At 51.3% G+C, this 15241-nt stretch overlaps 1 protein-coding gene across 1 annotated transcript; it reads right to left on the bottom strand.

The window, feature by feature from the left end:
* Positions 1-5776: 5776 nt before the first annotated feature.
* On the bottom strand, positions 5777-9371 carry DUSP26 (dual specificity phosphatase 26). The gene is made up of 3 exons (XM_054566044.1): positions 9121-9371; positions 7542-7756; positions 5777-6777 (listed from the first exon to the last, which is right to left on the bottom strand). Exons 1-3 carry the CDS (start codon positions 9339-9341, stop codon positions 6578-6580), a joined length of 636 nt encoding a protein of 211 aa, XP_054422019.1. The 5' UTR covers positions 9342-9371; the 3' UTR covers positions 5777-6577.
* Between the last annotated feature and the right edge of the window lie 5870 nt (positions 9372-15241).

The following is a 15241-nucleotide window of genomic DNA, read 5'->3' as shown; positions in this document are numbered from 1 at the left end:
GCAATTTCACTTTCAAAATAGCTTTGAAAAGTGAGAGCAGCCCTGTGAGTGAGCTTGGAAGTGGATATTCTAGCTTAACTTAAGCCTCAAATGGCCGCAGGCCCTGCCAACACCCCGGCTGCAACCTCATGAGAGATCCTGTCCTAAACCACACCACTGAGCGGCTCCTAAATTCCTGATCCCCAGAAACACTGAGATGACCCATGTTTGTTGTTTGAAGACACTGCGTATTGAGGTAATTTGCTGTTTAGCAATAGATAAATGACACAGCTACTGTAGCAAAGAGACATAAAAGCACAGAAACTCAAGCAATCTGGTTTATTTCTGTCATGATATTCCAAAGAAGAGAGGTTGTTCACTTGACGAAGCCATCAGAGACCCGGCTTCTTTTCTCTTTTTGCTTGGACCCGTCCTAAGATGTATTTCATGGTTATTCAGTAGAAGCTGGCTTAGCACTAATATATCTTACGTTCCACCTCCAAAGGAAGGTATGACAAAGTGGAAGGACTTTTCTTTGTAAGCATTCGAGTGTTACTTGTATTCCCATTCCATTGGTGAAGGCTTAGTCACATGGTCACAGCCATCTGCAAAAGGGGCTGGGGGATGGGGTCTCAGGCTGGAGAGTCATAAGTCCCGCTGAAGCGCAGGGCAGTTTTTATTAATAACAGGAAAAGCGGAGAATGGAATCTGGCGGACGCCAAGCCAGCTCCCCACATCCAAGTCCTACTGTTGGCACCTTCTCTGTGACTTCCAGTTATTCACCTCTTGGGGCTCAGCTTTCTTATTTATTCAGTGAAGGATGAGATAAGATGGGTGGTTTTCACCTTTTTTTTTTTTTTTTTTTTTTTTGTAGAATCTGTTTTATTAAACCGTATTTAAAAAACAGAGACTATTGTATGAAAGACACAAAAATAGAGCCGTTCTGTTTGAATCCCCAGGGGGGTTCGCTCCCTGTTCCCCTCCATGTCAGTGGCCCCGGGGAAAGCTATTTTGAAATCCTAGAGCCCCATGAAGCCCGATCAGACAAGAAGTCCTCCTGGATTCCTTCCAGTTCTGGCATTTTTTGAGGTTGTGATCATTCACCTGCATTCCCCGACGTGAGATGGGTCACAGCCTCGTCTTGCTTGGCAGGTGGGAGCATGTGGTGCCTGGCATGCTCTGGCATGGAGTGAGCGGGTGTCCGGCCTCACTTCACTTGCTTCCACCCCTTTCTGATCTTGTGACCTAGCTCTCCTTTCCTCTGATGCAAATGAGGGCCCCCACAGCATCCCTGGATGGGAGGTGGGGAAAGTACCACCGTGGAGCCCAGCAGTACGGTGAGTTGTCGGTACAACTTAGCCTCGTGCTCTGGCCCTCGGGTGGGGCCATGGGGGTTCTTGGGTCACGCTATATCTCCCTCCTCGGGCTAATATTTTTGCCACCCTTCTTGCCTTGTCCTCTTGGGGGCTGTCATTGGACCTAACTGGGATTAGAAGCTCAGGCCTTGTCAAGGTGACAGACGGAGAATGTGGACTAGCCCACCCCCGGCCCAGTTTGAGAGTGAACTCCAGGGACCAGAAGGGAGAGGCTTCTCCCCTTTGGTTTTTCTTACCCAATTAATGTCAGGACCCTCAAGAACGCAAACTGCCTCAGCCGAGTGGCCTAGGGGGAGGGCGTTCCTTTCTTTGAGTCTGCAGATCACCAGAAGCCTGCATTTCCCTCCCTGCTCCCTGAGGAGGAGACTGGGCCTCCAAGGAAGGCCCCTTCCTAAGAGACCAGCTATGCCAGCCACCTTCTCCCAAGTTGGTTCCAAAGGATGAACAGGAATTTGGCAGAAGCCTTAAGTGCCTGTTCAATTGGAGGAAAAATCCCAGGCCATTTTGAAGGTCAGCGACCACCACCCACAAAGAGCTAGGATATCTGGGGGCAGGTTGGGGATTAGGAGAAAAGGAGGGAAGGCAGACTATTCTGGGCTTCTCAGAATGAGGAATATCTTAAATTTCTGGGTGACACATTAGGACATAGTGGGAGAGGGGGATTTACCCCAAACGTTGCAGCAAATGATCTTAAGAAATAAAGCAGGTTCAGTGTAAGACAACACGTAGGGATGGGTAGTGGAGAGCAGGCATTACCTCATCTGAATGGGAAAGTCCCTGCTGAGGTTGTCCCTGCTGAGGTTGTCCCTGCAACTGTGGGGTCACTGCCCCTTCCAACCTTGTAAGAGTTCCTGGAAACCGAAATTTTGTGTGACATTTCCCCGTTGTTGAAACATCGCACAGACAATGAAACACCGTTGGCTGGTGGGCTTGGCCCTCAGGCTGCTAGGCTAGTTTGTTCCCCTGATGTAAAACCAGACTTGAAATGCCCTTCCTTCCTGTATGTGCCTTAGATTCGTTCTGGCATTTTTAACCAGTGGCAAGATGTTCACGGGGAAAGGTCTTCATGCAAGTCAAGAGGCTTGTATTCGTTCCCTGCTACTGCCGTAACAGACCATCGCAAACTTCATGGCTCATACAATGCAAATTTTTTACCTCACAGTTTTGTAGATCAGAGACCTGGCGTGGGTATCACTGGGCTAAAGTCAAGCCCTGTCAGCAGCGCTGTGCTCCTTTCTGGAGGATCCCAGGGAGAATCCATTTTCTTTTCCCGCTTCGAGAGGTGGTCTGCATTCCCCAGCTGGTGGTCCCCTTTCTTCAGAGCCAGCAAACGGGGTCCACCCTTACATCAAATCTCTCACCACAGTTTGAAAATGTTCTCTGCATATAAGGATTCCCATGATTGGACCCATCCAATGATAATCCAGCGTAATTTCTCCACCTAAAGGTTGTAGTTTAATCACATCTGCCGACTCACTTTTGCCACAAGAGGCAGTGCACTCACAGGTTCCAGGGATTAGGGTGTGCACAGGTCTGTCCCCTGCTCCTTCTGTTACAGGGCAGAGACAGAGACCTGTGATAACAGGGTTTTCCTTCCTTACAACCCAGCCTGCTGCTCCTCTTTTTCTTTTTTTTCTTTAAGATTTTTATTTTTTTTTTAGAGAGATGGAAAGGGAGGGAGAGAGAGAGAAGGAGAGAAGCATCGATGTGTGGTTGCTTCTATTGCGAATCCTACTGGGGACCTGGCCTGCAACCCAGGCGTGTGCCCTGACAGGGAATTGAACTGGTGACCATTTGATTCTCAGGCTGGCGTTCAATCCACTGAGCCACACCAGCCAGAGCTGGCTTCCTTTTCTTTAAGGGATCATTTCAGGGGATCCCTTGGGTGCAGTCTTGCCCAGCCCTCTGTCTTGCCAGCATCATTCTTAGCTGTCTGTCTGGTGCCAGCTCCATCTGCTACCTTGGGGCTCAGAAGCAGCAGTTTTCTCTTCGCTGCCTCTCCCTGTGGAACTTCTCAGCTGGGATTCGTTACAGGGATGAGGGTCGGAGGGCAAACCTTCTGCCCCTCCCGAGAGGCTGCAAAGGCTCCTGGAAGGCTGCCTTAAGAGGCTGCGTCAACATCACAGAGGCTGAGGCTGGAGCCCCTGGGGCAGGAGCAGGGCGGGGTGAGAGCTTTGGCTTGGGTCACTGCTCCCAAGGGTGAGGTTCAGCCGGCAGGAAGCTTGGGCTAAATCCAACAAGAGCACATTTATTTCTGTTCATGTCCAAGTCCTTTGCTTGGGTTCAAACAGGCAACCGCCTCCAAGATCAGGATGAGGAAGACTAGACATTTAACCTCGGTTTTAGCAGGTGGAGTGAGACCCACCTGAGACAGGTGTCACCCTCAGGCCCCTTGGAAGATAAGGCTGATTCTGTGGGATCAGGCTGTGGACCCGTCTTCTCCCCCTTGAACCTTGGAAGTCCCTCGCGCACACACACTCTCTCTCTCTCTCTCTCTCTCTCTCTCTCTCTCTCTCACACACACACACACACACACACACACACGTGCGTGTATACACACAGCCTTACGAGAGAGCTGGAGGGAGGTGAGGCACTGCAGCCTGAAACGCTCACACGTGGATTCGGGAGCCCGAGCACACGAGCTTAACTCCTAGCTCTCCACTTACTGTGTGTGTGTGTCGTCAGGAAAATGACTTCACCTTGATTTCCCTGTTCTGGAGCAGCAACAATGACACCCATGTCATATGATTTTTATAGGATTAAATGAGCTAATGCTGTAAAGACAGAAGCGTACCTGGGCCTAGCCACAATTCAGCTTTGTAGATAATCAATACATATAATCTGCTCCATGAAGATAATCTGGATGCTTGTTCTTCGGTCAAACAGGCTTTAGTAGCTGTACTTCTCCACTAGAAGTTAGAATTAAATTCTCAAGTTAATTCTATTCAACTTGAAAGAACCCGAGAATTAGATGAGGCACAGTCAGACTGTCCAAATATGGTTGTGGCTGTAGGTTACATTGGCAGTAACATACTAAACTAGAACAAGGGAGGTGACAGTTCTACTCTATTCTATACCAGTCAGATCATGGTAAGAGGCCCTCTAAGCGTCTGAGTTATTTGGTGTTCTTTTTGGTCATACTCACCCCTAGTTTGGACAGAGAATCAATGCGTTTTAATTAGAATCAACGTTCTTAACAAAAGCCTCCCTCTGTCCCTTGATAAATTTGTCCCTCCACAGTAACCAAAATTTGAGGCTGCAGCTGATCGATCTTGCGGGCCTTCCATCCTATAGGTTTAGCTGGAAGCTTTGCAACCAGTTCCAGTTGCCACAATTAGAAAGGGACGCGTTATCCGCACGCTGGGGAGGAAACTTGAAACTTGACAGATGAAGACTCCTGGAAACAATCAGAGCCATTCAGCTGGAGGTGGGAGGACACAGGAGAACAATGAGAGCTGGCTTCAGACCATGCTAAGGGCTGTCAGGGGAGCGAGGAAAAGAACATTGAACACCGACTGTGTCTCACACCTAATTAAATGCCCATAGCAACCCTGTGGAGGTAGACAGAGCGACTGCGTGGAACGAGGTGGGAAGAGGTAAAGGGACGCAGAAAGGCCCTCATTGCCCTGGGCTGCAGCCGGTAGCTCTCGGGTCTGTCAGCCTCATCTCGCTCCCATAACAGGACGGCAAGATGGCTGTTATATTAGAGCTTTCTAATACAGAGAGCTGGTAAAATCATGTGGGAATTACAGACATTCCTTCCCATCAAAGACATCCAAACAAATGCTTGGTGCCTATCATCAAAGATAGTGAAAAGATGATTTATTTATGTGTTGTTGGAGAGTGAAAATAGAACCTCCATGAAGGCACCACCCAGCTTTGAGGTTCTGTTTCTATACTTTGGGGGAGAATAGATACTTTAGATATATTGAGAACGTTTTCTATGTGTCTTTCCTTTCGTCTTCCACTGCATTTGTTTCTCCCCTTCAGGCCAGAGATATTCTGTCCAGGGAACGTGCCTTAAAAAAAAAAAAAGAATAAGAGGGATGTGGTAGGTAGCTGGCAATTTGGCACTTGGGATGACAGAAAGACCATACTATGCTCTCTGGCTGTCAAGTCTAATGTTTGCAGAACTTTACTGAGGAGATTGTGTTACACTCCTCTGAGGCAAACCTGGAAAGATTAGAGGAGGAAGCATTATATCATGTTTCCTTCCCTCCCCTCCAGTTCCTTGGCAACGGAAAAACTCCAACTTCTGAAGGTAGGATTTAGACTGGGAATGGTTTAAGATAATATCCTGCTATCCCATCATAGTGGGGACTTGTAGAATCCAGGTTGACTTTTTGAAAATAAAGTTGTTTCCTACTCTCCACCGAGTGCACTGAGGCCTATTTTTTTGTCCTCTGCTGCCCCTGTGTGGACATAGTTGGAAACAACAGTTCAGAATTTCACACAGCAGGAGTGTGCACTTGGACTCGGGGCTCCCAGGGGAGAGGTACAGGACTCAAACAAACTGTCCATGACTTCAAGAGGCTCTCTTCTCGTCCACCATCTTTATTTTCCCCCAAGACACTTGGACCCAGTAAGCGCGCGGTCCTGTAAAGACTCCCAGTCACGCGTCTCCGTAGCTTTGGGCCGCCACCGGCGCCCAGGGGCACAGCGCCAGCCCTCCCACACCTGCTCTTGCTGTGCTTGGAGTAACAAGTCTGTGGGTTTCTCCCCCGGGTTTCACAGCTTTGCATACCACCTCTTCACCGTCTGCCTCTACACTACCGTCTCCACCGGGCTCTACACCAGCACATTCATGCTCGCTGCAGCCCCGACTCCCTGCACCAGCACAGGACAGAGACGACCCTTTTGTTTTGATAAGGGAGAAAGGGGAACACTTGGGCCCAAAGGGGAAGAGGCTCTGAATCACCGGGGCGCTCTGGCTGGAATCCAACGGTGTCTGAATCCCAGGATCCCAGGGCGGGATCTATTTACAGCCTAGTTGCTTCCTTCCCTGGTCAGCTCCCTCCTGGGCGTCGGCCACACTCCCCGCCCTCACTCTCCATCCCACCCAGACAGATAGTGATGGCGGGACCACCCCCCAGCCTTCTTACTCTCCTGCCTATAGGAGATGATGGGTTATCTGGGCCTCTCTCTACCTGCCACCTGGGCCTTCTCCCTCCAGCTGGGAGCCAGGGACCCATGCGCCTGGCCCGAACTCCCTTCCCCGCCCCTCATGCCTCCAGACCCTGCCGCAGCCTGCGGTCCAGGGCCAGGAGCTGCCTCAAGAAGCCTCGATTGGGGATGATGCCTCGGTGGTCCTTGACTTTCTTGATGGCCTCCACGAGGGTGAGGCGGTGGTACAGCATGAGGTAGGCCAGCACCAGCGTGGCGGATCGGCTCACTCCCACGGCACAGTGCACCAGGATCTTCCCTGTGAGGACAGACACAAAGGCAGCTGTGGGAGAGTTTGCGGTGGGCTGGAGGGAGAGGGCTACGCAAACAGCGAGGAAGAAGACGCGTGGGTCCAGGTGCATGAAGACAGGGTGGGTGCAGATGAGTGGTGGCAAGAATGCGGATCCCCTGCAAATTCTCTCGGCCGAATGAGATGGGGGACACGCGGCATGTCAATGTCCTTGGACCAAGAGAGAGCTCGAAGGTAGAGACTCGTAAGTAACGCAAAGCCGAGGTCTGCGCAGAGGGGAGCCTCCGCTGGTATTTGCTGAGCGTGTCCAGCGGAAAACACCCCGAGTCCAACCTGGCCCTTCCTCAGTCTCCCCCACCCTTCCATCTTGCTATTTCTATCAACCATTTTTTTAGGAAGTGTTTAATATATTTTTTATTTATACATTTTTTCCCCTCTGATCAATAAAGCAAAAACTGCTCGAAGTAGAAATGCTTGGAAGGTACGAAATGTGTCAAGTAGCAAGAGTGAAATATATCGCCCACAATATTACCGCCCGGGTACAACCTGCCACCCTCTTAACATTTTGGATTAGTTCCTTCACTCTCTTTTTTTTTATGTCTTTATGTTATTTCTTGTATTTAAAAAATGGTCGAGAGACTGTTTTCCTTTCCTTAACATTACATTCTGAGCATTTTGTCATGTCATTGAAACTTGTCTCTCACCTCCCCAGCCTTCCGGCTCCTCCCTAGCTCAGCGGCCACTGTCCCCTCCCCTCTTGCTTCCCCGCCTACCTCCAGGCTGGCTCAGCGCCCGGTGGATGAAGTCGGCCGCCGTCTGGAAGTGGATGCTCATGTCAAAGGCTGGCGAGTCATGGGCCTCGACACCCAGGTAGCGGATGCCCAGCCCCTCGTAGGCCTCGGGCGTGCCTCGCCACCTGCTGTGGGAGGCGTTGAGGACGTGGGTGATGCCCAGGCGCCGAAGCTCGCGGTGGTTGTTAGCTATGTCCCTGCATTGAGTAGAGGTTAGAGGGAGGGTGGGGAAGCAAGGCTGGGGAGCAGGAGTCCCTGGTCTGTGCCCTGCCCACTGCCACGCTCGTGTCGTTGGCCCGTGGCCACCACTCTGTTTACTGATGACCCAGAAGGGCATTGAGCCGGGGTCTTGCCTTGGGGGCTTTGCCTGGAGGCCAATGAACTATAGCTGTAATGAAATATCGGAGAGCGCACAGAGGCTGTGCGATTTTACTTGATTCGTAGGAAGGATTTACTGGATCTGTACTTCATGCAAGTAGTCGTACTAACAGTGGAATCTAGCTGAAGAAAATGGGACCACCATGGGAGAGGGTGATTTTCCCATCCCCGGGTTTTTCAAGCAGAGAGAGGAGTCCAAGTATGGGCTTGGAGCAGCAGAGGGGCAAGGGACATCAGATGGGGTATCAGGTTGGACCAGCTCACGTTTCACATCCCCACTGTCCTTGAGATTATATGATTCTGACCCTGGTTCCCACAGCTGCCTCCCTTGTTACTTTATACTCTCTTTGACACCCAGAATCTTCTTCTGCCAGCTATTTCATGCTCACGTTGACCCTGTTTTATGACGTCACCTTTAGGTGTTCATGTGGCCCATACCCCTCAGCTTAAGTGGTAGATGCCTCTCAGGCGACATGGTCATATCTCAGGGCAGATGCCCTGTCCAGTGCAAACTCCTCAAGTAGAAAGAGCACTGAACTTGAACCTCCAAGTCCTGGCTCTGCTACTTACGACCTGTGTGACCTTGAGCCAGTCACAACTTCTCTGAGCTTCAGTTTCCTCATCTGTAACCTGGGGATAGTGGTACCTACCTCACAAGGCTGTTGTGAAGATTAAGAGAGAAAATGCATGTGAAAAACTGCTTATATACTATAGAGCCCTTGAGAGACAGAAGCAGGGACTACATTTCCTCAGATGTTCTTCTCTCGATAGCCCCATGTTGCAGAGCCTCTGCGTACCCTGCGGCTCTGCATGGTCAACCCTTCACCTTCCTACCCACTGTGGCTGGCTCCCAACAGCCTTTCTTTGTTTTTTCAGAGCCGTAGCACACTAGATGGAAGGTCACATAAGTCATCTGTTATGTCTGGTACATAGCTTTGGTAATAAGTTTTGCTAAATAAGTGACATTTTTGGACAGTCTCTCTGTCCAGAGTTGAGCAGATCAATCATCCCACCCAGCCCCCCAAACGCTGCAGCCTCCGCTCCACCCATGCACCCCCACCCCTTGATCCTCTGTCTGGAACCGACAACACAGCTCAGCGCCTCTCTGCCACATTTCTTTCTTCTTCCATGCATGCACACACACACACACTCGGCCCTGGCCCCCAGTTTGCTGGGTACATACTGGTCTCCGAGGTAGAGGCCTGGCCAGACCTCATCGGCGTGGTTACAGGCTGTCTTCCCTGTGTAGAGAAGCCTCTCCAACTCAAAGACATTGAGGAAAGGATGTTGAACAGTTGGCATCTCCTCCAAGGCCCCTCTGGTGCGAACAGGGGACCTCGAGCTACTCCGGGAGAAGCGGGCCATAAACGTCATGGAGGCCCAGAGCCAGTTGCCAGGGCACATCTTTGGGGTGGCCGAAGCTGCAACAGCTGCCCGGTGAACAGCTGCCCGGTGGCTGCGGTGACGATGGTTCAGTCTCCAGGTAGCTGTTGCTGGAAGAGGAAGGGATGTGAGGCACACCTGAGTGAGTCCAGAGCCGCGGCCTCCCTTCCTGCCAACTGGGCTGGGTCCCGGGAAAAGATTCTCCAGGGAGGGGAGGGAAGGGAAGTCTGGCCCTGGCGGGGCCTCCAGGGTTGTCTTGTTCGGCTGCGGCAGCGCCGTTCTCTGCTCTTGTGGTTCTTCCACACAAGGAGGTGGGAGAGTCACGTGCCCTTGTTTACTGGGCGAGGGAACTGCCCAGCTGCCGGGTTTCTGCTCCAGCACCCAACCCCCACTCCCAGCACACACACACATAAACACACACACACACTAACAGTTGGTGTTTGGGTGACAGTGCCCATGCTGGCAATGTGGCCAGGCCGAATCTGGGTCTCATCTGCCTGGGGCTACAACCGGAGAGGGATGGGAGGTGGAGGGTGCCCCTCTCCAACCAGGGAGAATCAGCAGGAAGGCAGTGGCAGCTGGGGCCATGCCACATGCCAGGCCTGCCCCTTCCTCGGTGCCAGAGAGATGGGTGGCTTTAACCCGTTCCCACCCTGCCTCTGACTCAGTGACAAGCCTGCTATGGGAAGCATATGTTGGGGGGCTGGGGAGAGTGGGAATATCAATCAAGAGGAAGGGTAAGTTTTTGAAGAATACTTGCTGAGTGCAAGAGCCGAAGGAAGAAGGCACCGATCTATGCACACAGCAAGCAAGCCACTCTCCCTTGGCTGGCCTAAAGAAAAGATGAAACCTCGTCTCTAACGTGAGCATTCCTGAGCTGGAGTATTGTGTCTGTGTCGGGGGTGGGGGAGGAGGAGGGGGAAGAATGCGGGGTCCTGACAGGCCCGGGGCTGGAGGCTGGAGTTAGTGTCAGTGTTGCCCCTGGACCTGCCTCTGACTCTCTCTGGACAGCGGGCCCTTCTGAAAAGGGGACCATGTGCTGAGCTGCGGAGCTGGGAAGGGCCAGACTTGCCCTGGGACCTTCAGGCTGAGGGGAGACGGTGGCAAGAGCCCTCCCCACCCCCTCCTGTCACTCCGTGGTCCCCCGCCCGTCTGACCCCCAGGAGGGCTGGAGGGAAGACTCTCCCTCCCCCCCTCCCCCACCCTTCCGTGTCTTCAGCCCCAGAGCCCTCAGGAGAAAGTCCAGCAGCCCAAGGCCGTATTGGTCCTGCCCACGCTGTGCATCCCATCCGTGCTCTCACGCCCGTCCCCCCCCCCCCCCCCCGCCCTCCGCCTCCCCCCTCCCCCCCTCCGCTTCGCTGCTCCCCACTGTCCCACCCCCCTGCCCAAGGAGAGACCACGCACTTACTTACAGGGCATAAGAGAGAGTGCAATTAGGAAAGGGCTGGTGAGGGGAGACTGGATGGAGGGGTGTTTGGGAAGAAATTTTTTCAGTGTCTGAGTCAGAGCACAAAAATGCAGCCCTAGAGCCATCATCATCATCCCCATCGTCATCTCCATCTGCCTTGTCTCCTCAGGCCTAAAGACCCCATCCCTTTATTCCAAAACAACCTCTTCTGGAGGCAGGGTCCTCCCGCCGCCTGTGGGATGCTGAATAGTGACACGGGAGCTGAAAGGTGACACGGGCGCGGGAAGGAGACCAGGTGCAGGAAGCCCCTCCAGGGGGACTTTCTCTCTCCCGGGGGTACAGAAGCCCCATTTGGCCCCAGGATACACCCCTCCGCCTTCTCCAATCCCATCTGCCGGCTCCCAGGGGCCCTCGTCTGCCGCCCCCTCCTCCGCCTGTTGTCGCGGTTGTAACAGGTTCATGGCTGTCGCCCAGCCCTTGCCAACCCAGACAGCCTGGCGCTGGGGATGGAGGGAGGGAGCCCGGGAGCGCACAGCTGGCTCGGCTCCCGGGCCCCCTCTCCCGTCCCCTCCCTCCCCCACAGCCCCGCCTGGGGAGGCGACCACCCTCCGAAGCCCCCTACCTCGCTGTGCGGGAGGGGGCCTCAGTCCCGGAGGCAGATCGCAGGCGGCAGCCCCTCGGCCGTGGCCATGACTCTCCTGCTGTCGCCGCCCCCTTCGTTGCCACTGCCAGACCGCTTGACGGATTAGCATCTATTTTTAAGCCATGACATGCACGTCGAGCGAAGCAGGGCTCACATCCGCGTGTGTTCGTGACACGCAGGGCCGCAGTCTCACACCCAGCGGTCGGAGTCGGACGCGCAGCGTGGGCTCGCCCGCAGCCCCCGCCGCCCGCGCGTGTTTACAGACCAGAAGCAGACCACGCAGCCAGAGCAGCGCCTCCCGCATCCAAGCGCGTGTGCCTGTGGATTTTCGGGGCTGCGCCAATTACAAGGCATTTTGCTTAAAGATGCATTAGGCAAGTTGTCCCCGATAGTGTCTTAAACACACATGCTCCGGCCCAGACAGCATTAATTAATTACATAGACACTCGTACTTTCCTCATTCTCCAGAACGCCACTCATAAATAATAGTTAGGAACTCTTATTAGTGTTTACTATACACCATGTGCTTCCCAGGTCTTGACTGGTTTTGTTACTCCCCATAAGCCTATAAAGTAGGTAGTATCACTGCCCTCATTTTAGGGAGGAGGAGATAGGCACAGAGAGGCTAAGCCATTTGCCCAGGTCACACCCTGGTCATTTCCAGAGCCCAGCTCCAGATCCTGGCAGTCAGGCTCCCACGTTCATGGCCTTAATGGTTTTATAAAGCTTTCTAAACCAGTGCCTCCGTGCAAATGGAGAAGGCACAATGGATTCCTGTCGGGAAGCCATTTACACCAGCTCAGCTCAGCGTGACCTCTGCTCTCCTGGGGCTTCTGAAGAAATTCCTGTCCGTGCGTCTTCATCTGCTGTTTTTTTAGTGGTGCATTACTTCCACTAGCTTTTCTACTGTAAACACCTCGTCAGCTCCAAGACTGCAAACACTCTAAGGCAAGGATTGTGTTGCCTTCACCAGGGCCCAGCCTGCAGAGCGGTAGAGGTGGGGTGGTAATGTTATCAGGTGATACTGTTGCAAACCCTGCCAGCCTGGATGCTGGGAGAAGGCCCTTCTCTGCAGGAGGAGGGCAGGACGTGGATAAGATCAGGCTGGGCCTGGTTCAGGATGAGAAGATGGTGTCACCTGTAGCTGAAATCAGGACTGACTACATTCCCAGCAGGGGCGGTACGTCAGGTTTTGATCTCTGGGTCAGAGAAAGTACTGGCCAAAGTGTCATTATTCCCAGGTCAGCTCTGTGCTGAAGAAGAGGTACAATCACAGGCTTAATTCCCCTCCTCCTCCTCGACTTTTCCTTTCTGGAGGAATGAAGGAGACCTGAAGTTTTGCCTTCTGGGATGTTGGTTTTTAAGCTGGTTATTAAGAAACAAAAGACTCAGGAAGAACTTTGACCTTCCCTCTTTTCCTGCCTAAGGGATTCAGAGGGAAAAACCTGCTTTGGAAAGGGAAGCTTAATCACTTTAGCGTTAGGCAGGAAGATTCCAAACGGGAGCTTAAAATGACTGAATTGCCCCCTTGTCCCATTGTTTTCTGGGTCACCTAGCAAAACTGTACCTGCCATGCCTGTTCCACTCTTACTCATTAACTGCCAATCACCCATTCTCACTTTTAAAATCTAAGATCCATTCTCCTCCTTTGCCCAGAATGACATATATATCGAATGTTGCCTCAGTGTTTTTGGAACATACATGCTTCTGTGAATTCCTCGTGCACACACCTTAAAGCTCGCCTTTTTTCCTGTTGTTTTGTCTCTGTTAATTTGATTATTAGCCCAGCTGGAAGAATTTAGAAGGTGGGAGGAAAAGTAATATTATTTTTTAAGTCCCCACGGAAATAAACTCAATTTCTTCCCAATTTCCTTGTGCTTTCTTGATATAGAGGTTTAAATGGAGAAATGAAATTTTCATAATTTAAAACAAAGAACTCACCTGGGAGATTTGAAATTTTAATTTGTAGATCCAGTATAAACCAGGGAAAAATGTCACAAGTCAAATTGTAAAAGAACACATATTATACTCACCTCTTTTTAAGTGACAGAGTCTTTAGGGTTAGTAGGTTGGGGCGATACAGTAGATGAATTTGATGTTAATCTTTAGCAAGACTTCTGTTTCAACCTCCTGTTGCACTTCTCTTAAAAAGCTGGGGAAATAGGCTTCAATACATACTACGGACCATATGGACAGATGCTATGAGTAACCATCGAAATTGCCTATGCATCCGTATCTTCATGAGGACCATTCTAGGGGTCAACCTACAACTCAACAGGCTTTATATTTTCCTTTGTGACTAGGAGGGTTATGTCCCCAAGTGACACCACACTAAACTAAGGATGGAGAGGAGGATGGATGGTAGAGGCAAGAATTAGCAGGGAGAAGATAATGGAGAAGGTAGGACAGGAAAGGGGAGGAAGGCAAGAGAAGTGGGGTGTATTGATAATTTCTTATCTGTTAAATTCTTGGGTATTCATGTTTATCAGCTCATTTAATCCTACACACCTTTTAGGTGGGTATTACTACCTTCATTGAATCCTTGAGGAGACTGGTACTTGGTCAAATTAGTTAACTGACCCACAGCTAGTAAGTGGCAGAGCATGGGTCCAAACCCAGGGCTATTTGATTCCAAATTTTTACATTTCAAGCCAAGGCTGAAGAGTCACTTCCTCTTCAAAGCCTTTCTGGATCTACTCCATTTGTTCATTTCCTTCCTTGTGCTCATATACACTTCTATCAAAGCACCTATGAGCTATATTTTACATCACTTATTTCTATATTTAAATCTGTCCCCAATGCTAGGAGTCATGCATGGATACATTACTGTGGGATTGACAGAACAGACGGAAAAATAAGGCTACTGGAAGATAGGAATAGATTTAAAAATGGCCTCAAAAGAAATGCTAGCACCGCCCCCCCCCCCCCCCCCGCCAATAAATAATGAGAGAAAGGCAGAGGTTCAATAAAAGTAGAGTGAGGGGAAAAAGACTAAGGAAGACAGACAAATACATGTTAAATGGTAATTCTAAATGCTACCATTTAACTATGGGCTTAGCACTGTGTTAAGAGTTTTGCATATTTTAGCTCATTTAATCCTATAGTTATTATTAATTCTATTTTACAGCTGAGAAAACAGGTTTAGAAGGGTGGTAAATCCACTCTGCAGTGGCCAAATAGCTAATACATGGGACTTGAGAATTGGTTTTAAACTTAGAACTGTTTTAAACCAAAGCCTGGGCCTCGGATCACAGTACTACACTTAAAGAAAAATAACAATAATAGTTAAAATGTACGAAGCCCTGCGGTGTGGCAGACATTTAGCAGAAATTACTTGACTCAGGAGGAAAGCATTCTCAAGGTCCCCAGCCCCACCCGCTCCCTTACAGGACGCGGCTCCCCAGTGGCAGGTCTGCGGGTGAGCGCGGGAGGCCGGGAGCTACTGTGCCCTGGAGTGTCCCTGCGGCTTTCTAACCCCCACCCCCAAGTCCACGTCCACCGCGCCCCCATCCCCTTCCCGGGGTGAAGTGCTGCAAGAGGAGCAGCCACGCCCTAAACTACAGCCACGCCCATCTTCCCTGGGCTGCAGGCTCTGCTGCTGGTTTAAAAAGCTCTTTGACGTGCAAGGTTCAAGTAGCAGAAGACCAACAGTTGTGACTCCATTTTAGCGATGGGAGTGGGGTGACGGAAGGTGGGGGCAGAGAAAGACACGACGTCCTCTGCGGTGCCCCGTATCGATCCTGATTTATTCCTCTATAGCTTCCTCCACCCAGCCCCTGTCTTTCTTTGGCCCCTTTGTCGGGCCCCTATTCGGCACTTCCTCTCCCTCGTGGCCGCGTTACTGTTTTGTGTCCTGTCCTCCTCTCAAGC

The sequence above is a fragment of the Pteronotus mesoamericanus genome, unplaced genomic scaffold (genome assembly GCF_021234165.1).
Source record: "Pteronotus mesoamericanus isolate MK-2021 breed Mesoamerican mustached bat unplaced genomic scaffold, CSHL_Meso_final contig_169, whole genome shotgun sequence".
NCBI lineage: Eukaryota > Metazoa > Chordata > Mammalia > Chiroptera > Mormoopidae > Pteronotus > Pteronotus mesoamericanus.
The sequence above is the reverse complement of the archived record's forward strand: the minus strand, read 5'-3'. Positions and strand labels throughout refer to the sequence as shown.